The 22,364-nt window shown below is 47.4% G+C and overlaps 2 protein-coding genes across 3 annotated transcripts in view; one reads left to right on the top strand and one right to left on the bottom strand.

Moving 5' to 3' along the window:
- Positions 1-8,016, top strand: part of PIP4K2B (phosphatidylinositol-5-phosphate 4-kinase type 2 beta) — a 39,853-nt gene extending 31,837 nt beyond the window's left edge. For both annotated transcript variants that reach the window (XM_006126210.5, XM_075911394.2), the window contains exons 8-10: positions 921-1,179; positions 1,556-1,659; positions 3,220-8,016. In XM_006126210.5, the coding sequence (XP_006126272.1) occupies positions 921-1,179; positions 1,556-1,659; positions 3,220-3,300 (444 nt within the window). In that variant the 3' untranslated portion in view covers positions 3,301-8,016. The remainder of the gene's footprint in view (positions 1-920; positions 1,180-1,555; positions 1,660-3,219) is intronic.
- Positions 8,017-9,202: 1,186 nt separating this feature from the next.
- On the bottom strand, positions 9,203-14,075 carry PSMB3 (proteasome 20S subunit beta 3). The gene is made up of 6 exons (XM_075911396.2): positions 13,919-14,075; positions 12,666-12,850; positions 11,683-11,790; positions 10,987-11,164; positions 10,402-10,496; positions 9,203-9,317 (listed from the first exon to the last, which is right to left on the bottom strand). Exons 1-6 carry the CDS (start codon positions 13,919-13,921, stop codon positions 9,269-9,271), a joined length of 618 nt encoding a protein of 205 aa, XP_075767511.2. The 5' UTR covers positions 13,922-14,075; the 3' UTR covers positions 9,203-9,268.
- Between the last annotated feature and the right edge of the window lie 8,289 nt (positions 14,076-22,364).

The following is a 22,364-nucleotide window of genomic DNA, read 5'->3' as shown; positions in this document are numbered from 1 at the left end:
CACATTCCCCCAGACACCCAGGGCATGAAGGGGCTGGCCAACAGGGTCAGTGTCCCTGGGCATCTTGGGGAGGCTAGTGGGGGATCCAGCCCCCTTCCCCTCTCCCACACACATACTAACTGGCAGTGGCAAGGGAAGCAAAGCAACGTGGCCCCAGTTTGCTCTGCATTCCTGGCTGCGTCACGCGGGGGAGGAGCAGGACTGGCCCCACGCTCACCAGCGGGAAACGGAGTGACACGCGGCCGGGGGAGCAAAGCGAGCTGAGGCTTCCCCTCCGCCGCTGGTGAGTGCGGAAAGGAGGCAGGCAGGCAGACTCCCTTCTCCTGCTAGTCCCACAGCGGGAAAAGGTGGGGTGGGGGCAGAGTGGGTGTGTCCTGATTGTTCCTTGGGCTGGGGGAGGTGTGGCCAGTGGCCCACCAGTCGCCCCTGTGCTGAGGTTTGGTAGCATTGGCTCATAGGACCAGGGCCAGCCTGAGGCATTCTAGCGCTCTGGGCATGGGCGTGCGGCGCCGCCCCCAGGTGCATGGCGCATGTGCGGGCCCACCCGTGGGGAGAGGGCCTGCCCCCCTAGGGTGTGCAGGCCTGCCCCCAGGGTGCATAGCGCAAGTGCAGCCCAGTCCGGCCTGGCTGTTGCCACTGGCGCACGCCCCTGGCCGTGTACAGCGCTGCGGCCGTGTGGGGAATGGTGTTGCTGGCCAGCACCGCGGGGATGCGAGCAGGCCGGCGCTGTGGGAGCTGGGCACGCGGTGCCTGATGGCAGCTGTAAGGAACACCGCGTGCCCCTTACAGCCGCTGTCAAGCGCCCCCCATCAGTTGGCGCCCTGGGCTGCTGCCCGGCTCGCCCATGCCTCCGTCCGGCCCTGCATGGGACATGCCTTAGGGGTGTTTCAGTTGGCTGTGGTGTTGCTCCCTCCTCCCAGTTCTTGGCTCAGCTGAAGATCATGGACTACAGCCTGCTGGTGGGCATTCACGACGTTGACCGGGCAGAGCAGGAGGAGATGGAAGTGGAGGATCGGGCCGAGGACGAAGAGTGCGAGAACGATGGCATTGGCGGGAACCCTGTTGGCTCTTATGGAACCCCCCCTGACAGCCCTGGCAACCTCCTCAACTTCCCACGGTTCTTCGGGCCTGGGGAGTTTGACCCTTCGGTCGACGTCTATGCCATGAAAAGCCATGACAGTGAGTGAGGATGGATCTTGTCGCGTGGAGGGACAGGAGAGGGTGCCCTGTTTTGGGTGGGGTACATCCACAGAGAACTAACCCAAACCCCCTCCTGGGAGCCTGTTTAAATTCCCTTGTTTAAACTCCATGGAAACAACACTGTCCGTGTGGGATGTGAGGTAGATGTTTCCAGACGATACGTGGGCCTCTATTCTGTTCCCAATTCCTCTGTCCTACCTCATACAGTCTCCGTCGTTTACAAGCCGCTTCTCCCCTTGCCTGTTAATTATATTAAAGCAGATTTACATACGCTATTAATAGAGGCGCCTGCTGGTGGCTTTTCTGATCCTGTCACGTGAGGGGGGCTGTTAAAGAGACTCTGGTGTCTTCTCAGGTGCCCCTAAGAAGGAGGTGTATTTCATGGCCATTATAGACATTCTCACGCCATACGACGCGAAGAAGAAAGCTGCACATGCTGCCAAAACGGTGAAACATGGGGTAAGCGTGTCTCCTCCTGCCAAGATGGGGATTCTGGGTCGCACTGTCAGTGGTGCTGACTTTTGAATAATTGCTAAAACCAGTTTTCCAGGGGCCTGGAAATTTCCCCGCCATCCTTGATCCCCTTCCAGAACTGTTCCTTGACCTGCTAGTATCCCTTGTTAATCTGCTCACCAGGGCTCAGCCTCCTGCTCTGCTCTTGCTGACTCAGGGAGCAAGAGCTCAGGTCTCCCTCTTTAAACAAATCAAACAGCTGCTAAGATACTAGGTTCAGCCACTGAGGGAACCTGTCGTTAATCGGGTGGGAGGGGAGTGGCCCACTCCAAGATGTTAGTACTTTTCTGTGGAGATGTGGGGTCTAGGATGGAGGCTGGGTACAGAAAGGCGCCTGGGGTAAGGGACGGGTACAGGAGACGGTGTGAGGTCTGAGGGAGTTGGGGTGAAGGAGGGGTTGTGACCTGGGTCGGGGATTGGGGTGCAGGATCTGGGAGGGTGTGAGAGTGCAGGAGAGGATTCTGGCCTGGGGGAGCGATGGGTAGAAGGGGGTACGAACCTGGAGGGTTTTAGACCTGGGGCAGGGGAGTGCAGAGGGTTTGGATGGTGATGGAGGGGAGGGAGTTGGGGTGTGCGAGGAGCAGGGGTTCCAGAGGCAGGCTTTTTGGCTGGGAGGTGCTTACCTAAGCATCTCCTAGCCAGCACCCCTAAAGCAGGCTGGGCTCCCTGCCTGCTGCAGGCTATTCCCTCCATGTGGCGCTGCCCCCATCCCCAGGCCAATCTCTCAGGTCCTATTGGCCAGTTGTTTCCAGCCCATCGGAGCTGAAAGATTGGCTGGTTGTTTCTGGCCAATAGGGGCTGGGGGATGGGGAGATCACATGCTTCCCCCTTCTTCCAGAGCAGAGAGCTGCTGGACTGCCCTTTAAATCTGCAGCAGCTGTGTGCCTTTGGGTCCTGGCGGGGTGGCCCTTAGGCCATAGTTGGCCCAGCCCTGCTTTTACCAGATCTCCTGCTCTTTCCCCAAATGACTAGTGCTGGCCAAGATGCCAGCCCTGAGAGCCACCGGATGTTTGCAGCACAGCCACCGTGCCTCAGAGCTGACTGGATAGACCTGCCTCTGGGATGAGATGAGAGATCCAGCTGCTTGGCTTTTCTCTCGGCTCAAACTGGGGTGACCCTGACTCACTGGAAAGTGGACTGAAACCCAGCACTTTGCTTTGCCTAGGTCACCAAACAGCTAAGTTAGTGGGCTGTGGAGCCTTTGATTTTCCTTCCAGATCCTCCTCTAACACACACACTCAAGTGCCATGCATCCATCTCCTAAGTAGAGCCCCAGACTGAAATGCCTTGAGATCCAAAGTCCAAGTTTTAGGCAGCTTAGAACCCACGTAACTTGTGGATTCTGGTTTGTGTGATTCTTGCTGCCGACCTTGGGTGGTGGAATAGTCTCTTGCTGTTTCCTCACACCCCCTTGGCTTAGCACGCAGTTACGAATGGTCCCCTGTAGCTTCCCCAGCAACTCAAGATCAGAGCCCCGCACCTTAATCTATCTTTCGTGCATTGCAGGCTGGAGCAGAGATCTCCACGGTGAATCCGGAGCAGTACTCTAAACGCTTCAATGAATTTATGTCCAATATCCTGACATAGTCGTCTTCTACCTTGAGCCAGAAAGGAAGAGGGGCTACTTCCAAGCAGAGAACGTGGCCTGTGACACTAAAACAGACACTGTAGCAGCACGTGGGGTGTGAGTGAGTGTGAGCATGTGGCACTGTATGACTCACAGGAAACTAATTAGGTGCATTCTCAAAAATTCCACTTGACCCAGGTGGAAAAGTGGCTTTTTTTCTTTTGTTACAGAAATGCCCAAATAGAGATTTGAGGCTTTTTTTTTTTTTAAGAAAAAAAATTTAATTGTCAGCACTGCTGTTCATAATGACTTTTCTCCTCTCTGCTTGAGAGGTGAGTAAGGATACCATCTATGGCTGTTGAAAAGGGGTAGCTCTAACCTGCTGCTTGTGTTAAATAAGAGAAGCAATGCCTAAAACCACAAGTTGCTGTTCTTTTTTTAATGAACAGTTCATAACAGAAAGCTGTACAAACCCTTTTGTTTCCTTCTTGGTAAGAGTTTGGGGGGTGGGAGAAACAGTCTGCCACTTTCAAGGATGAAAATGTTACGGTGCTGCTGAACCTTAACTAGGTAAATTCAGGCTGGGTGTTAAAAATTTTTTACTTAAGAAATTAACTTTACAAGAAAAATAAGGGAAATGAACATCTACTAAAGGTGGTCACTTAAGGCATAACTCTTAGAAGCTAAAAAATAGTATGAAAAATACTGGGTAGTACAGAACCATCATGCTTGGGAAACGCTGCGTGTGAAGAGTCCATCAAAGGAGGAAATCATGTTAATTTATTTGGGGTAACATTTGGCTGTCTGGAAAAAACATTTGTTAAATCACCCTTCCTCTAAAATAGAGCTGACACATGACAGTCCTGCCAGTGTTAATCTAGCTAACGTTCCCAGTCTTCCTAACTCCTCCAATCCTGTTACAAGTACTGGGTTGGGTTTTTTTAAACTTCGCTCAGGCAACAGTTCAAGTCACCACGATGTGCATCTTGAGACGTGTAAATCGCTGTCAGGCTGGAGGGTTGATTGTTGTGACTGTAACACAGTTGGATGTACGACCATTTCCACAGCATCTGAGGGCTCCGCTCCGCTCTGCTCCAGGTCCATAACTCTAGCTGGTAGAGTGCCAATGGGCCTAAATGACTGAACTCTCACTCCAGGTATTCCCTCCCCCAAGAATTTGAACTGATCTGTGTGATTGAATTATGTCCTGTTTGTCTCCAGACCACTTGTAATATTTTTCACAGCCAAGCTTGTCAAACTTGCTGTAAGTTGAATTCGTTCTGCTGCAGAACAGTTTTGTCTGTTTTTCCTAAAGCAGGATTTAGCTGTTTTGAACAGATACCTTGCAGTTGACATAAGTTGCTTATCTGCCTTGAAACTGTTCACAAATGCCTTTGTTTCAGGAATAAGCTGTAAGAATGTTTGTGTCCTGTGCGGTAATGTGTGCTATAGTTTGCTCTGTCAATTTGGTCTCGTGAGAAGAGGTGGTATTCATTGTGTCCTGGTAACTCACTAGACTAATGCGAGCGGTAACTGGATTCTGAATGCAGGGTGACTCTCTTTGTATCCATGTTCCTGGCGCGATTTCACAGCAATCAACATGGGGAACGACAGGGGATTTTGTCAAGACTGAAAACTAGGCTTAGAAGAATACATTGTAAATATTGTTTAAAAAAAGTCTAAAACAAATTGTTGGTTTTAATGGGATATGAAACTTTTTGTTCATTCATGGGTCATTCCCTTTGATGGGGGACAATTTTTTTATGACATTGTAATCCATTGTCTGTTTTGTGTAAATTTGGGGAACTAACATGCTATTGTCTGACAGCCTAATAAGATTCTCACACCTCCTTAGGGTGTTTGGCTAACAGTACCACACATCAAATTCAGTAGGAGAAAATGTAGAGGGGTGGAGGAGAATACTGGTTGCTTTCCTCTAAACAAAGAAAAATGCACTTATGTTCGCTATGAAATAGGAATTAAATACCAATTGCATTTTAATCTTGACAGTTTAAAATATCCTGAACCTACAGTTTTGGCCTACTAAGTTTACCACTCTCCATTTGGGAAAATTAGCTGAAACTTTAGTATACTAGATTTTAAAATATTCATTTTTTTTTAAAATGAGATAAATGGGAAAGTAAACTGCAGTGGGATAGTTTTTAAGTGAACAGCCCAAGTACAGGCAAAGGAACACGGAGTACAAATCTGATTCACTAGAACTCAGTAAACAGCTGAAATCTGAATGAGATGTTCCTATAATCAATATTATAAAACACGACACAGGATTTAAGATCTTGTGACTTCCTTTCCCACTCTAGATAGAGTGCAAAGAATATTTTTAGACCCTGTTTAGTTGTTTCAATGCCTCAAGTGGTATAAAAGCCCAAAAAAATCTATTCACTTTAGCACTTACCCCATTTTGCCATTTTTGTTGCCATACTTTGTGTGTGTGTGTGTGTGTGTGTGTGTGTGTGTGTGTGTACATATATATATATAAAAGGTAACTAAATGCAATTTTATCATTTAAAAATGTATTACCCAGGTATAACTTTTGTTTAACATAAGCAGTTTGTATATTGTTTACATTTTGAGTTGTAGCATTGTTAAAATGCTAATTTTGTTTCTAGACAGTATTTTTGTTCTGTTACAATGAGGTGAAGCTGCAAATATTTGATCTGTTTTGAAAAGGGACTTTTTGCTTTTGTTTTTTTAATCTTGATCTAGGATATCATTCTTCTCTTGTTCAAGTTTATTTTTAAAAAAAACCCTTCCTGCCCCCGCTTTATTAATACTCCTGATTTTTACAACTGCTGGTAAAGCATTATCCAATATTGGTCTGTCTGTGCCCCCCAAAATCACTTTACAGTTGAGTGCATCTTCTGCCAGGTAAGCTGTGGTTTTCATTGCAATGCATTTTTTAGAGCTGTAGTACAAATGCTAATAACGGATCATATAAGAGACCCTAGCCAAACAGGAATGTCTCTTAGCTGCATGTTGCATCTCTTTCTAGAGAAGCTTGGCAAAAAAAAAAAGTTGGAGCCAGAAGGTAGTGGGGTGCAGGCTGGAAGGGAATAATTAATTTGAGCTGGAGTATGTCTCTCTCATTGCACTGGTCTTAATAAAGGGGGTGTGAAGCTTTCCTATAGCTGGGCGTAGCCCATGCCTTCTCCCCACTGAAACAACTAATGGGGGGAAACAAAGATGCCAAAAAGGGGGGGGGGGGGGACACTTGAGAGAGCCATAACACCTACTTCCTCTGTCAGTCACCCTACCTGGCCAGCCTCTGGCTACTTTCATATAGAGACTGATTCTGTCCTCCTCATACACATGTAAAAAGGGGCAAAGAGGGAGGTTATGGAATTCACTTCTCAAAGATAAGTGTATAGTTCTGTTTCCTCCCTATCAAATGTTTCTACTTGTCATTTGTACGGTGCCTCTAATGATGCCCTAGTTGGATTATAATGACTTTAATTTTGAAGCTCTGTCCCCGTCAAAAGTTTGAGAGTTGTGAAGGGATTGGGGGGAGGGAGGGGAAGGGAGAAAGGTACTTTGAGGTCAACTGTTTAGTTTAATCCCATAGAGGTCATATGGTCTCAGAACTTTCAGTTGAATATGGGATTAGGACCAAGGATGTTATGAATATTTTCATCATAATCTTGCCATGGTTTAAATAAGAGATGGCATGCAATATTCTTGATGTAAATCAATGCACTTTTGAGGTGGATACAGACTTTATAGCATGATGAAGGGCCTGCTCTTCCACTTCCAGGAAATGAAACTTCAGACTGAATTTTCACTGTCAGTAAAAATTCAAAGTGTGTGTTAATAAGAGGTGCTTGCTATTTGCCCAACGAGGCAAAGAATGACTGTTTTTCCTGCCCAAGGCTATCGGAACTGCCTTCAATTTCAAATCAGTGTTCTAATCCCAGGAGACACTAGAGGCATAAAATTATAGTGCAATTTAATTATGGAGAAAAGTCTTTCACTGAGTGAATTGTATTTTGGCCTAAACTTATGAAGGGCTCCTTGTCCTACAATTAGTGTTCACAGGTTCCCCACCTGGCACTATAGAAAGGGTGGAGCATTTTTAAATTTTAGGTAGTAGTCAAAACATTTCAAAGGTCAAGGTCTGTGTGCTGAAGCTTTGTTTGCAATATCCTGTAATTAATGATTCAAAATATTTTAACAATTTTTTTTAAACCAAATTGCAATTCCTCCCCTTCTGCTTTTAAAGCACCATTTCCAACTGGCCTGACAGTTTGTCCCCCTTGTAGAGTTTATTTTCCAGCATCTATGACTGGTTTTCCTTGATGTGTAACGAATTCTTTCCTGTGTGATAGTACCACTGAAAATAGAAGAAGCCAAGGTTTTGGTCATCTATGATTACGGTGGTTCATTTGCCACTTAGATCTTGTGCTGTTCTTTGTTTAGCTGTATGATACTAAATGCAATTGGATTGAGCTGTATGAAATGAGCCTGTTCTAGGTCAGTGGTGGGGGCTAATCAGTGCAACTGAAAAAATGTGAATAAATTAAGTTTAATCTAAAACTAAGGCAAATGGAGCATTCTAGATTTTCACTGCTGTTTCCGTTTTTTTAAAAAAGATAGGAATTAAGTCCTCTGTGCTTGTCTGTTTGCTAGGAGCAATTTGAGAAACTTACTGGTTTGAAACGCATGCATGTTACAAGATGAGTCTCAGCCAGAAAAAAATAAAAACTAAAAATTTGTGTAAATCAGTGTCTGAAGCTCTGGTTTTTACTGAAGCCCAGATGTGCGGAATCAGAGTCCTGTCCCCCTATTACTACTGCAAATCCAAGTACTGTTTTACAGACATAACTGGGGCTGTTTGCATGTAGTCATTAATGCAATTAACTGACAAGTCCAGGCTTATCAGTTAAACATGTTAACTACACACCAGTGTCGTCATCATTGTCAAGTCACTACAGTTCACGTCTCAAGTCCCTAAAGTCACTTTGAGTCGAGTCTCAAGTCTTAATTTAAAAAATGTCAAGTCACTTTTGTACAAGCCATTGGCATTTTCAGACAATTTTTTCACCAAGTTGATTTAACAAAATTAGCAAGTCTCAAGTCTCAAACAATGAACCCAAGACGAGTTTTAAGTCGAGTCTCTTAGGTGACTTAAGTCTGACTCGAGTCAACAACTCTGCTACACACACACATGCCCTCCCCCTGTATGGCAGCTGCTGTGGAGTTAACTGCCCCCCACCACTGCCACCCACAGAGGCAACAATGCAGGGGGCAGGCAGGAGCCAGTCCTTGATGGGAGCTGGTTTAAAAGCTGGCTCCCTTCAAGTGCTGACCTACTTCACCTCCCCATACTGCTGCCTCTGATAGAGGGGCAGGCGCAAGGGCAGGAACTGGCACACATGGGAAACTCCCTCCCAAAGAGTGGGGAAGGGGAGGACAAAGGCAGTTCCATTGGTGCCTTATGTGCAGAGAGCTGGGTTGAAAAGCAGCTTCCCATTTGTACCTGGTCCCCTGCATGTAAATGCTGAAAAATTCAGAAGTTACATGTTTACCCCAAACATGTTTGCTAACATCCCTAAACGGAAAAAATAAGCACTTTTATTCTGAACAGACCACTAGGTTGGTGGTAACCTCCTTTTGAATGCTGGGAGACTGCACTCCAGGAAACTTAGACATGAAACTAACACTGCTACCTACCCTGAAAAGCAATAGCTTCAGCAGTTTGCCAATACTCTTACCTATCATCCAAGATGAAGAGTACTAATTCTGCTTCAGATACACAGCTGAAAACCAAGTGTTTTCATTGAGATGAGGGGTGCTGCAGAGTAAATAACTACTCTTCAGGAGAATCTAGATTTATAAGGCTGCTTGTGACACTAGGCCTGACTTCTCTGGCTGTAAGTGTATTGACTGAAGAACACGCAAGCCCCATACAATAATGGAGAGAGTTTATTTTAAAAAATTCAAAGTCATCTGGCATGCGAAACACTTGTGAGGCTAATCCATACGGGCTTTCAGGGTCCTTGTGGTGATCTTGTCTTTTTCACTGCAAAGAGAGAAGACACAAACTCCCACTTCATCCTTTCAAGTGAGCTTGCAAAGAATGTAGTAACACCTGCTCATCCCCTCTGATCAATTCTAAATTTCAGGAAGCCCATTGATGGGGGGAAGGGGAATCCTTGCCAGCTAAGCAGCTCTGCAATTGTTTACTGAACAAACCACTGTAGATGGCACAGATTGCCTTTCAGCAGTCCAAGAGTTTAACTTGTTGACACACTGACTTATTGGAGGGGGGTGGGGAGGACGAGGACAAGAAAGGCCCACAGACGCAACATACACTTTGAGATCAAAAGACACTGGTGTTCTCTAATCTGACCTTTACGTTCCAGGCTAGAGAACCTCATCCCCCTCTCCCCTGGAGCAGGCACCTAAACGTGGGCCAAGTTGCAAAGTCTTAAAATCACTGAAAGACTTCAAAGCTGCAGAGAGTCTGCCATATACACTAGTTTAAACCTGAAAGTTAATTCCATCCCAACCCCACATATGGTTAGACACATGTGCAATGCCTACTTTTAGAGGTCTCCCTACTGAGGGGAGACAGACTGGATGCTAGATGTCCATGAACTCCCTGTCATGACAGCTAATTTTGTAATTCTAGCCCTGGCAGAGAGAGGTTTGAAATAGGTCGTTGACACGCCCTTCTGCAGTACCTATAAGGGTGAGTCTAAGGCCATGTCTCCCACCAGCTGGAGCTCTAAAGTCCCACCCATAATGCACTGCTGGGATGCTCTGTAGGGAGACATGATCGACCCTGCAACAAGGCAACTCTTAGTTCTGCATGGAAGTCTTGCACTCTATAATGGGGTGTCTTTTTCTCTGTCTGAAACAGCAGCATTTCCTGGGTGCAAATAACAGCTCTACTAGACTTGTAATTTACAGTCACTGGTGCTGCTCCAGCAAAGTTAGCAATCGTGGGATACGTGAAGATCTAGCATCACCAAGACCTTACTAAAGAACAGAACTATGAAGGGTGGAGTTCATGCCTGGTAGCCATTTCTTGGCTGACTTAAGGCTCTGTGTTTAACTCCACCACTTTCTTCCAGGGAAGAGAGACTAAGTGCAGTACTTACATGATATGCACTATCACACCCATGCCAGACACAGCATCTCTGTCCACTGCATTCAGCATAGCCTGCGAGATGGTTTCAAACAGGTGGTCTGGCTCCTGAAGGAAGAGAAAGTCTTTTAGTTGGCTTCTATAGCTGAGCTGGAACAAGCTGACCCTCTTCACACCCAAGGAGGAACTTGACTTGGGGATCTTGCGTATTTCTGCCAGAACTTACCCAAAAGCTACTGCAATCAGCCATTGGGAGGAGGCTGGTCTGGGGGTTAGAGCGTACATGGGAGAGCTACGTTCTGTTCCCCACTCCAACACAGACTGTTTGCCTAACTATGGATAAATCAGTGGGCTCCCTGTGTCTCAGTTCCCTGCATGTAAAGTAATGCTTTGCTACCTCACAGGGGTGCATAAATAGGTTAAAGATTATATAGGGATTGTAATCAGTCTCAAAGCACTTCACAAGGTAGAGGTATTATTATTCAACATGGGTAGGCTGAATTTTCTCTCTGCTCAATTTGAAACAAAAGATTCAAAAAAATCCAAGAATCACCTAGAAGTTAAACCACTAGATAGGCCTTACCACCTCTTCACTCACCATGTCAGGTTCCCAGAGGGACTCGCACATGCCATACATCTGCTCTGAGCAGGTGCCACTGACAACAAAGTCATCTGTTATCATGGGACAACCAATCAGGTCCAGAGAGCAGATGAAAGGTTCATAAGTGATGGGGTCCAGTCCTGCAATTACTGGCTCTGTGTAATATGGACCAAACCTGTGAACAGCAAGGCATTCATTAGAACAGCCTAAGGATGAGGTTTCACTAATCTGAAGTAACAACTGACTTCTTACTTGCTAGGTATTTAAGAAAAGTATTCCATCTCTCATGTTAGTAGGGGCCTTTCAAATTAGTTTGGAATTGCCCAATTCCTATTTTAGTACTTCCTAATTGAGAAAGGATATTTATTTCAGTGACATAAAGACATACTGGAATAATCTGAATCCCCATTGAAGTCAGTTTCAAAAGCCATTTATGATTTCCAGATAGTCTTTAGGCAAACCATTACTTGTAGGGAGCAAACATTTTTTTTATCTGTGTCTGGAAAAAGTAAATGGTCCTTCTATTTCGAAACAGGTGCCCTCTGCACCCATGAGCATATAACTACTAAGAAAATTAGTCTTTGTAGAAGAATTCTCTAGCCTCTTAACTCCTCAAGAGTTGTAATTTAACACCGTTACCACTGAACTCTGGGCATCCGTATCTCTGCAATGGCTTAGTTGTTTGATATTTACCGTCTCTCATAGAGTAGGTTGGCCACCATACTCATTAGAGTTTGGGGCTTGATCTGTCTGCCTTCCTTCAGTTCATAGAGATTCAGCCTGAACTTCAGTCGCTGGGCACTGCAGACAAGATCAGAATCCATATTAAAAAAAAAAAAAAAAAATCACACCAACCAGGATGTCCTCCACCCTTCCAATGGTTAATACTTGCTAGTAAAGATTAACATCTGATGAACACATGATGCAGGCACATATGCATTTCAAATATGGACATCTGATTCTCATTTGCCATGTGCTCTTAAGAAATCATACATAGCTTTAAGTTTGGAACACAGAAGATTTCTTTTTTTTAAAGCAGGGCACAATTAGCCAACAATAAATGTTGCTAGTCCTCTGCACTATGGAGAAAGCATGTTCTTCAAAGACCTTGCTGAAACAAAAGGCAGGACTATGCAGCACTTTAAAGACTAACAAGATGGTTTATTAGGTGATGAGCTTTCATGGGCCAGACCCACTTCCTCAGATCAAATTGTGGAAGAAAATTGGCATGACCATATATACCAAAGGGATACAATAAAAAAAAGTGAACACATATAAAATTGACAAATCAGATTTTAGAACAGAGGGATGATAATTGGGGAAACTATCTTTGTAATGGGTAAGGTAGTTAGCATCTCTGTTAAGGACCATTCATAAAGTGTCAAATTTAAGCATGAATGACAGTTCTGAGGTTTCCCTTTGTAGTCTGGTGTTAAAGTCTCTTTGAAGCAGGATACATGTAGTTAGGTCATTGAGACAATGCCCAGTCTAGATGAAATGACAAGAAACAAAGACCTTGGGACTATTCCTGAACCACTTCAAACAAGCCAGACTAGAGTGGGTTTCAGAGAAGGGAAGTCTTGGTATTCAGACAACCCACACCTTAAACACCTGTACATATATACAAGACCATGGGACAGAAATATCAAGGGTTCACAAGAGAAGATTCCACTTACACTGTCTGCACATCTGTGGCAAGCCCAGCCAGCCCAATAAAAAGTCTATCTCCCATAGGGAAAATCTTCTGAAAATCCGTGGTCACCATCTGAGCCTGAATTCCAAACCGTCTGTCCGACGCAATGGCCACACAGTTTTTCCCCTTCATGGCCATTACAGCCCCTCCATTATAGGACATAATCGACTATAAAAGAAAATATGCAATAGATCTAGGATTCCATGTACATTTATAGTACACAATTATATTACAAGGACCAGTATCAACTAGAACCATGCAGCTTAGTCACAACACCCAAGCTACCGGTAGCATGGCTGGAAGGGACCTCCTCAATTACACTATATTACACTTAATTTGCTTAGGTTTGTCTTGTATAGCCTGTGCTAAATCTTTATTATTTGGTCGTGTGCATTCTAGAAATACCTGCAGGTCCTCCCAGGGCAAAGGAAGCCATTATCTAGTTGGCCTCACTGCTACAGAAAAGTGTCAAATATTTCATTTCCTTCATCAAATGCCAGTCATCCTGGCGGTAAACAATTAATTCCTGATTAAGCCATTTCAGACCTGGTCACCTTAACCATGAAATTAGGTTCTCCAGTTTTTAATGCTATTTTCTTACTGCAGTACCAGCTTAATTACCTGATCACTTCATGCGTGAGCCATCCGCACTTTCCATGTATAAACACGATCTACCTGAGCCTGATTCCCTTGCTATGAAGGAAACTTCATGTCTAGGGCCACAGATAAGCTCTCCTCCCCATTCAAAATACCAAAGAAACTTGGGAGCCCCTCCCCACACCCCAACCTACCAGCCCCAGGTCCCCCAGGGCGCATGCCCACCCCCTCATCCCCGGGTCCCCCAGGACACTCCCCTCCACACCCCTCACCAGCCCCGGGCCCCCCCGGGGCTCCCCCCACTCCCAGATCACCCTGGGCACGTGGGGGTCCCCCAGGGCGTGCCCCCCCTCCCAGTGTGCCCCCCCAAATCCCCCAGGGCGCTCCCCACATCCCCCAGGGTGCCCCCCCACTCCCAGTGTGCCCCCCCAAATCCCCCAGGGCGCGGCCCCCCCACTCCCAGTGTGCCCCCCCAAATCCCCCAGGGTGCCCCCCCACTTCCAGGGCGCCCCCCCAAATCCCCCAGGGCGCGGCCCCCCCACTCCCAGTGTGCCCCCCCAAATCCCCCAGGGCGCGGCCCCCCCACTCCCAGGGTGCCCTAGGTCGCGCGCCCCCCAGCTCCCGGCCCCCCAGGCTCACCATGGCGCCGGCTGACGAGATCACCACCAGCCGTAACGAGTCCCACACCGGCTCCTTCCTGCAGTCTCTCCGCGCACCCGAACCCGCTGCCGCTCCCAGTCCCGCCCCCCGCCCTCCCCATTGGCGGGCAGTGCCGCCTCCCCGCCCTGCAGCTAGTTTCAATTGGCCATCGGGCGCCGTCAGTCATGGGGCGGGGCCTGGCCCGGGATGAAGGTTGGTTGAGAAGAAAAAGGGGGCGGAGGGGAAAGCCTCTTCCCGAGCGAGAAAAATGAAGAGTCACAGTGAGCGGCGCCCGCGCGCTGGGGCACGACGGGATCGTGGCGGACCTGGCTGAGCCTGCACAGGGGAGGTAGCACCGTGCAGCTATGCTGCCTGCACATCTGGCTGGCTGCCTGCATTGAAGGGTGCAAAGCTGAGTGCATGGATGTGCAGCTGCACATCTGGCTGGCTGCATGCACTGAAGGGTGCATAGCTGGGTGCATGTGGAGCTCCACATCTGGCTGCACTCGCAAGAGCTCCATTGATGGGTTTTTTGGGGGCAGTAGCCCCCCTACAAATTGGAACCCCTGCATTTCATAATTTAGGTCTGCTTAAAGCCCATTTCCTGACTCCAGAGGCAGCTCTTAAATGCAACAGAGTTTGAGCTGCGGCTTTGGGGCAGGGAGTTTGTTATAAAAAGAGGGAGGCAGGGTGATTAAGAATAGCAAAAGGCTGGACATTCTAGTAATTGAAGGATCTTTAGATCAGCATAAAAACATTGGTGGTACTCTACTTAAAATAAAAGTGGGGGAGAGAGTAGCAAGGAGTGTTGTGTTGCTGGGATTGGCGTTTGGACCAAAACTGTTAAATTAATAAATATTAGAATCATAGGGCTAGAAGAGACCTCAGAAGGTCATCGAGTTCAGCCCCCTGTACAATGCAGGACCAGCCCAAACTAAATCAATTTTCTTGAAAAAGGGATGAAGAGGGGCTAATCCAAAATTGACTGCAAAGAGTTACAAAGGGATTTCACAAAAATGAGTGATTGGGCAACACAAAGGCAGATGGAATTCAGTGTTGATAAATGCAAAGTAATGCATATGGAAAAATATAATCCTAATTATAGTTAACTTACCATTCAAGGAAGAGATCTTGGAATTATGGACAATTCCCTGTTCAATGTGCAATGGCGTCTAAAAACTAAAAAGCTGACAGAATATTGGGAATCGTTAGGAAAGGAATAGATAATCTTTCTGTAAAAAAATTTTCCTGCTGCGCAACAGAATGATGTCATTAGGCTCTCTGGCCACAACAGCAGCCAGAGAAAGGCAGGTTGGTGAGCAGGGTGCAGACCCCTGGTAAGACAAAATATCATATTGCCTCTACTTAAAATCATTGTATGCCCACACCTTGAATACTGTATGCAGATCTGGACATCCCATCTAAAAAAAGATATACAGTAGACTTCCGATAATCCGGAACCTATGAGACCTAGGTGGTGCCGGATTATCAAATATGCCAGGCTATCAGGAGGTACTATAAGATGGTTATATATATACTGTATACATTATATACTGTATATAAAGTGTTCTAACCCCTTTTTATTGTACATACTGTATACAGAATACTGTAATGTTTTAGTTTTTTTAAGCATTTTTTACCCTTTTTGCTCAGTTCAGCTGCTGCCACTGTTACCTTGTAACTCATTTTTTGCCGAAGCTCACTCACTAGGCTCCTGCCATTTTGATGCTGGACTATCAGGAGCGCCGGACTATTGGATGCTGGACTATTGGAGTTTTACTGTACTGTGTTTGGAAAAGGTACAGAAAGGGCAACAGAAATGATTGGGGTAAGAAACAGCTTCCATATGAGGAGAGATTAACAAGACTGGGACTTTTCAACTTAGAAAAGAAATCTAGAAATCTCGTCTAGAAAATCATGAATGTTGTGGAAAAATAGAATAAGGAAATGTTATTTCATCTTTCACTAACATGGCACAAGAAGCTGACCCAATTAAATTATTTTTTCACAATCAACTTGTGGAACTCTGTGCCAGGAGATGGTGGAAAAGCCCAAACCATAACAGGGTTCCAATAAAAACAAAATAAGTTAAAGGAGGATAGGTCCGTCAATGGGAGTCAGAATGGGCAGCGATGGAGTCCCTAGCTTCTTTATGCAAGAAGGTGCGAATGGGCGACAGGCATCATGATGATGCCGCTTCTGTTTATTCCTTCTGAAACACCTGGCATTGGCCCCTGTTGGACGACAGGATACTGGCCTAGAAGAACCTTTGGTCTGACCCATTATGGCCATTCCAATGTGCTTATATAGAGCTGAAATATATCTGCCCCCCTGCTGTACCCACTAGACCCCACTCCCCTTCCAGAGCTGAGATAGAGCCCAAGAGTCCAGATGAGGTCTCTCTCTCCCCACAGAGTTAGTAACAAAGTAAGAATAGACATTAACATTTTAAGGCTAAACCAGTGTCCCATAAGAGACTTGCCACAAGATGTCAGCCTATGATAGTGTTAGAGCTGAGTGGAACTAATATGTATTTAATTTTATTTGTTTTATATAGGAATTAGATACAGTGCTCTTGTCAGCTAACTGCTAAATTGTCTGCCAAAAACGTTGAATTTTCCAGTGCCTTAGTTGCTCCTGAATAGAGATGATGTGTGTGGGGGGGGGAGGCAAAAGGGGTTGGTCCCCCTCCCTCCACATCTGGTGCTTGGCTTGTACTGAGCATGCTCAGTAACACTGCTGAAGCCTCTGTCTTCAGTCAGCCTCCCCCCCCTCCCCCCGATCACTGAACAGTGCACAGCTGGGAGCATGCGTATGGAACTCCACATCTAGCTGGCTCCTTGCACATCAGACTGGGCAATGCAAAGGCAGGCCAACCGCTAGTGCTCAAAAATCATAAGGCAGTCCACTCCACCCCCCAAAAAAGATGGACTTAACAATCATGAAATATTTCACATTATAAATGCAGGGTCCCTTTACGTAGCCTCCAAGTTTCTTAGCTTTTGAGGTGCATTTGCGTCACATTTTCAGGCTTTTCTCTGCACCTGTAAAGCCAGAGATTTACTTTGTTTTCAGATAAAAAGCTCAGGTCCTCACATAACTCACTCTGCTCCAGGAGCTGGGGTTTGGAGAAAAAACACTACGGCTAAATCTACACTGGCATGATTTTCCGGAAATGCTTTTAACGGAAAAGTTTTCCGTTAAAAGCATTTTCGGAAAAGCGCGTCTAGATTGGCAGGATGCTTTTCTGGAAAACCAGGGCTGTTGCTACACTTAAAAGGCAAAAGCTCCTCAAGGAGCACGGGGCCAGCAGGGGACTCAAGCAGTCCCCTGCTGGTTTTGTGCTCCCTGCGGCGTTTCAAAGTGGCAGCTCCACGTGGAGCCCAGCGTCAGTCCCCAGCTGACCCCGGGATCCATGCAGTGCTGCCACTTTGAAACGCCGCATGCAGCTTGTGGCCCCAGCTGGGGGCTGCACATGGCATTTCAAAGCAACAGACCCCGGGGCTCTATGTGGCGCTGCCACTTTGGAGCACCCCCTCTGCTTCTCCCCTCTCCCCTCCCCCCGTTGCCTCTTTCTGATAGAGGCAGCAAGGGAGGGGGGAAGCGACTAGTCAATTTGTCATTTACATCCCTAGCATGATGCAGTGTAGCTGGCTTCACAGCTGGCTACCTGCACATTGTTTCAGAGGGCGTGGCTGTGTGATTTGTGCATTGTGTGTTGGGTGGCTGATTGCCTGGTGTATTGCGGTATGATTCTCAGGATGCAAGGTCAAGTCTTCTTGTGTCTGAGGGTTGTGTACTTGGAGGTTGCCCAAAGAATCCAGAAACATCTGAAAGAGATTTCACATAGTCTGCTGAGATGAAAGGCCAGAACCCAAAGAATTATATTGTGATAACTGAGAAGGGAGACAGCTAAGCAGCACCCAACCCTTTACAGCCAAGGATCAGCAGCTAGAGGGCTCCAGTAGGTTGTACAGAAACATTCAACTAGCTACTAAAATAAACATGCAGTATCAATGGAGAAAAGTATCTGGGTAAATACAGGTGCCTTGCTAGGGCCAGTTATTATTTCCATGACACAGAAACATATTTTTCTTCGTTTGGATTGGTTTCCTGGGGACCTTCCCCAGCCAATATTCCCCTGGAAGGCTGGGATATTCCGTCTTTCCACCACTAGGAGGCAGCAGCTTTCCCCGCACTGGATGGATTAGGGGTTGGCTGTTACTAAGGCGTTTTGCGTATTGGCTGGAGCAGGGGGATGGATGTTGGCAGCGAGGTTTTCCCTGCCCAGATGACATATGGTGGGGTCTGTCTGCTCCCCCCCCCCCCCCCCCCCCCCACCCCCGCCGCTGAAAGGAGAGATTTATGGATCAGCTCGCGGGCACGAAGCTGCAATAAAGTCAGATCCTGAACGGGGGTGGAGGGAAACTAAGGCATCGCCTCGGGCCGTCAGGGAGGAAGGAAGGCAACCATGCAACCCCCAACAGGCCACCCGGGGAGGGGGAAAGGGACCTTCACTTTCCGTTGCAGGATCCTCACCGGGTCAGGCTGGGGAAACAGCAGAGAAAAGAAAAAACCCACCGGTGCAATGGTTGATGAGCGGTGCAGGTATTGCACTATAAATAGCCCATGCTGTGAAATGATAGGGGCGGGGGACCGGCTCTGGATACACACATGCCCCCTTCCAGCAAAGCACAATTGAAGCTCCTCGAAGGCTGGATCGGAGCCAGAGCGCGGAGCTCTCCGGGTGGCTGAATTGGACCCCACGGAGAAGCGGATCTGTCCTTCCCGCTCGGCGTAAGGTCGCTCTCCGCGCGGAGTCAGTCCTCAACGCTTCCCCCCTGATGCCTGCCCCCATCCCTGGGTCTATTTCAGGCTGCTGCTTAATCCGATCGGGTGTGGGCATCTTCCGGGCACTGAAATGCACGAGTGTTTTTGCGCCATTTCCATCTCCAGCAGATGTACGCACCTTCTTGGGGAGGAAGTTTCCTACCCAGCTTCAATGAACAAGATGATGTCAAGGGAAGGAGGGGGAGAGAGGGAAGATAGAAAAAAATAGAAATAATTGTGAATTGGATTGCTCACGTCACAAGAGACTGAACAGCCTCCTGTAACTTGAATAATCCAATTCACAGTTGTTGTTTTTTGTTTGTTTGTTTTCTCCCCTCCTCCATTTCCTTATTTATTCTTGGATCTGGACTTCCAACACTCCCGTCATCTGAAGAAGTGGGTTGTACCCACGAAAGCTCACGATCCCATCTCCATGTTTTGTTCGTCTTTAAAGAGCTGCTAGACCATTCGTTGTTCTGTAAGTTTTTCCAGGTACGGACTAACTCGGCTACTCTTCTGAAGATGATGGCAATCAGACACACAACTACAGCCCCTCCCTCCAGCCCCAAGGTTTTTGTTTGTACGGGTGCAAAACTACCACCATTCGACAAACCTGGCTTCTCTTGAGACACCTCGGCTGCCAATAAATAAATAAATAAATAACAGCCGAGAGAAATGGGAGCGTTTTGCTGGGCGATTTTATAAAGGCTGTTTAATCTGTGTAGTTAACAGAGTCTCTTGTTTGACCAGATCTGACCTTTGGGGGCAATATTTTGGGGGGAGGCTCGAGCCAGGTGTATGAGGAGAAGCCAGTTTTGGTAAAACTCTTGGATAAAAGCGGCTGGGGCGTGCGCCCACTTCTTACTCCTTGACCTCCTGGGGTCCCCACTCCGACCCACATGGCTTGTGAAATGAATAAAACAAGATAGTCCTCGTTGAGAAATCTGTGCACATGGCTCAGAGCAGTCGGCGGTGAGGCAGCCTGATCTAGGGGACCCGATGGAGGAGAGTCCAGCAATGGTTTTAGGGGATGGATGCTCCAGATTCCCGGGGAGCAGAGTGCATCATGCTGGGGAGACCATTGATGTCACCCCCACTTCCTTTGCCTCCCTGCAGACACCGGGCGCAAAAACGGAGGGCTTCCATTTCTGTCGTTCCACTGGCGCTCAGGTTCAAGGTTTTAGTGGCATCTGTGCAGCGAACAACCTTCACGCAGGCGCGCAGGAGAAGAACCTGATTGGCTTCCGGGCTGTGTCTTTTATGAATGAAAGGAAGCCAGGCGTTCTCCTAGCTGGGGGGAGGGGAATTAACCCGAGCTTCAGCTTCTAATTCTCATCAGAGACTAAGATCAATTGCACCCAATGTCCACCGAGCTCCCTCTGCCTGGACGCAGAACTGAGGAGAGAGGGGACGGAAATACAAGGGCACAATATCTGATTGGATCTATTGAACGCAAGCATGCCCTTTCCTAGCGGGGAGGAGGGAAAGGAGAGGAAAGAGAAGTTAAATGAACCAACAATGGTGTTGGGTGGGTTTTTTTGAACAAAGCAGATGAGAAAAGGGTTTGAGTTTGTCTCAAAGCCTCCATGAAGTTCGGATGAAAGAGGATGGTAGAAAATACATTTACAGGAGGGAAACACACAAAAAGAGTGCCAAGCTAAAAATAGTCTGGATATGGTCAGTGTAGTGATATCATAAATGTACTGTCACAAAGGGGCATAGATAGATAGATAGATAGATAGATTAGATAGATAGATAGATAGGGCATATGGGGGTTGATAGATTGAGGGAGGGGTGTATGGGGACAGACAGAGGAGGTGTATGGGGATAGATAGAAGGGGTGTGGGTAGATAGATAAAGGGAGTATATGGGGGTGGATAGATAGATTGAGGGAGTGTAGGGGCTGGGGGATAGATTGAGGGAGGGGGTGTATGGGGATAGATAGATTGAGGGAGGGGTGTATGGGGATAGATAGATAGATAGATAGATAGATAGATAGATAGATAGATAGATAGATGGGGCATATGGGGTGGATAGATAGATTGAGGGAGTGTAGGGGGATAGATAGATTGATGGAGGGGTGTAGGGGGATAGACAGAGGGGGTGTATGGTGATAGTAGGTAGGAAGAAGCCCAGAAACCTAAGAGACTCTGAGGTATGAAGCCGTTAGGGATCCATCAGCAGAGAGATGAAAAGTGGCCACGCGAGCACAAACAGAGCCATGTGTCTATTGGAAAGCGAGGAGAGGGGAGAACCAATGAAAGCTGGAAAACAGAAACAGGTAACAGAGGGGCAGCCACATTAGTCGGTAATTGGAAAACCTTAAAAAACAACCAATAGTCTAGCCCAGTGGTCACCAGCCAGTTGATCGGGATCCACTGGTAGATCGTGGAGCCTCTGACAGGTGATCCTGACGGGTTTGGCCAAGAGGCTACCAAGTGCCAGCGCTTCAGCTGCTCCTCCCCACACTGCTGCTCATCTCCTGCCCTTTGCCTTGGAGCTGCCCCCGGCAGGAGCCTCCTCCTTGTTGTGCCGGGGAGGGGGCTGATGGCAAGGTGCCCCCCTCCCACTCTGTATCTTATCTCCACAGAGCAGCGAGGGGGACAACAGCGCTCGGGAGGGAGTTTGCTGGCTGCTTTCGGGAGTGGTGCAGGGCAGTGGACCATAGCCAGCAGCTGGGCCCAATCCTTCCCTCCCCGGCTGGGCCTCCCCATGGGAGTTTTGCCTGGGAAGGGAGTGGCAGGGTGAGTGCTGGAGATCAGGAAAAGGGGGGCAAGAGGCGAGACAGAAGACTGGACGAACAATGGGGACAAAGAGCGGGGAGGGAGGGATGACCAGGACCGGAGAAGACAAAGAGGAAATTCTGATAAGCTCTGTGCCGATAAAGTCCTGTGTACTAGCCAAACAGACCTCTATCTTCTAGGGTCTGCAGGGGGCTGGGGATTATTTCAAGGTCACCTCTGTGAGCTCCTAGGGATGTGTAGTTCCACCAGGACATTCATGCTTTTCCTTCTTTCCCTCCCCTTTTCTCTTCCTGCCTTCTTTTCCCTCTCACTCCCCTCTGTTGCTGGCCTTTCTCCCGCTTTGATTTCCCCTGCCTGCCCTTTTTTCTTCCAGTTTTCCCTTGTCCTCTTTATTTGTGTGTGTAAGTGGTCACTCCCAAAATGGTCTTAGGTTCTCACCCTGCAAACTCCCCTACATGTGCCTTCAAATGAACCACCACAAAGCTCCCAGATCTTGCGCGCGCGCGCACACACACACACACACAGAGAATAGGCAGCAAATTTAAAATAAAGAAAAGGAAGTTTTTTCTTCACTCAGTGCACAGTCAACCTGTGGAACTTCTCGCCAGAGGATGGTGTGAAGACCAGGACTTTAACAGGGTTCAAAAAAGAGCTAGATGGATTCATAGAAGTTAGGTCCATCAATGGCTTTTAGCCAGGATGGGTAGGAATGATGTCCTTGGCCTCTGTTTGTCTGGAAATGGATGACAGAAGAGGGATCACATGTGGATTACCTGTTGTGTCCCCTCCCTCTGGAGCATCTGGTATTGGCTACTGTTGGCAGACAGGATACTGGGCTAGATGGACCTTTGGTCTGACCCGGTATTGCCATT

Source organism: Pelodiscus sinensis, chromosome 29, assembly GCF_052426305.1.
Source record: "Pelodiscus sinensis isolate ZL-2025 chromosome 29, ASM5242630v1, whole genome shotgun sequence".
NCBI lineage: Eukaryota > Metazoa > Chordata > Testudines > Trionychidae > Pelodiscus > Pelodiscus sinensis.
This window is presented reverse-complemented; position numbering and strand designations above follow the sequence as displayed.

What these genes read in the sequence shown, in the direction of transcription:
- PSMB3 (XM_075911396.2), bottom strand. An exon ending in GCCACAGATGTGCAGACAGT is followed by an intron (nt 11,791 to 12,665) that starts GTAAGTGGAATC and finishes TCTTGTCTGCAG; the next exon opens with TGCCCAGCGACTGAAGTTCA. An exon ending in AACCTACTCTATGAGAGACG is followed by an intron (nt 11,165 to 11,682) that starts GTAAATATCAAA and finishes TGCTGTTCACAG; the next exon opens with GTTTGGTCCATATTACACAG.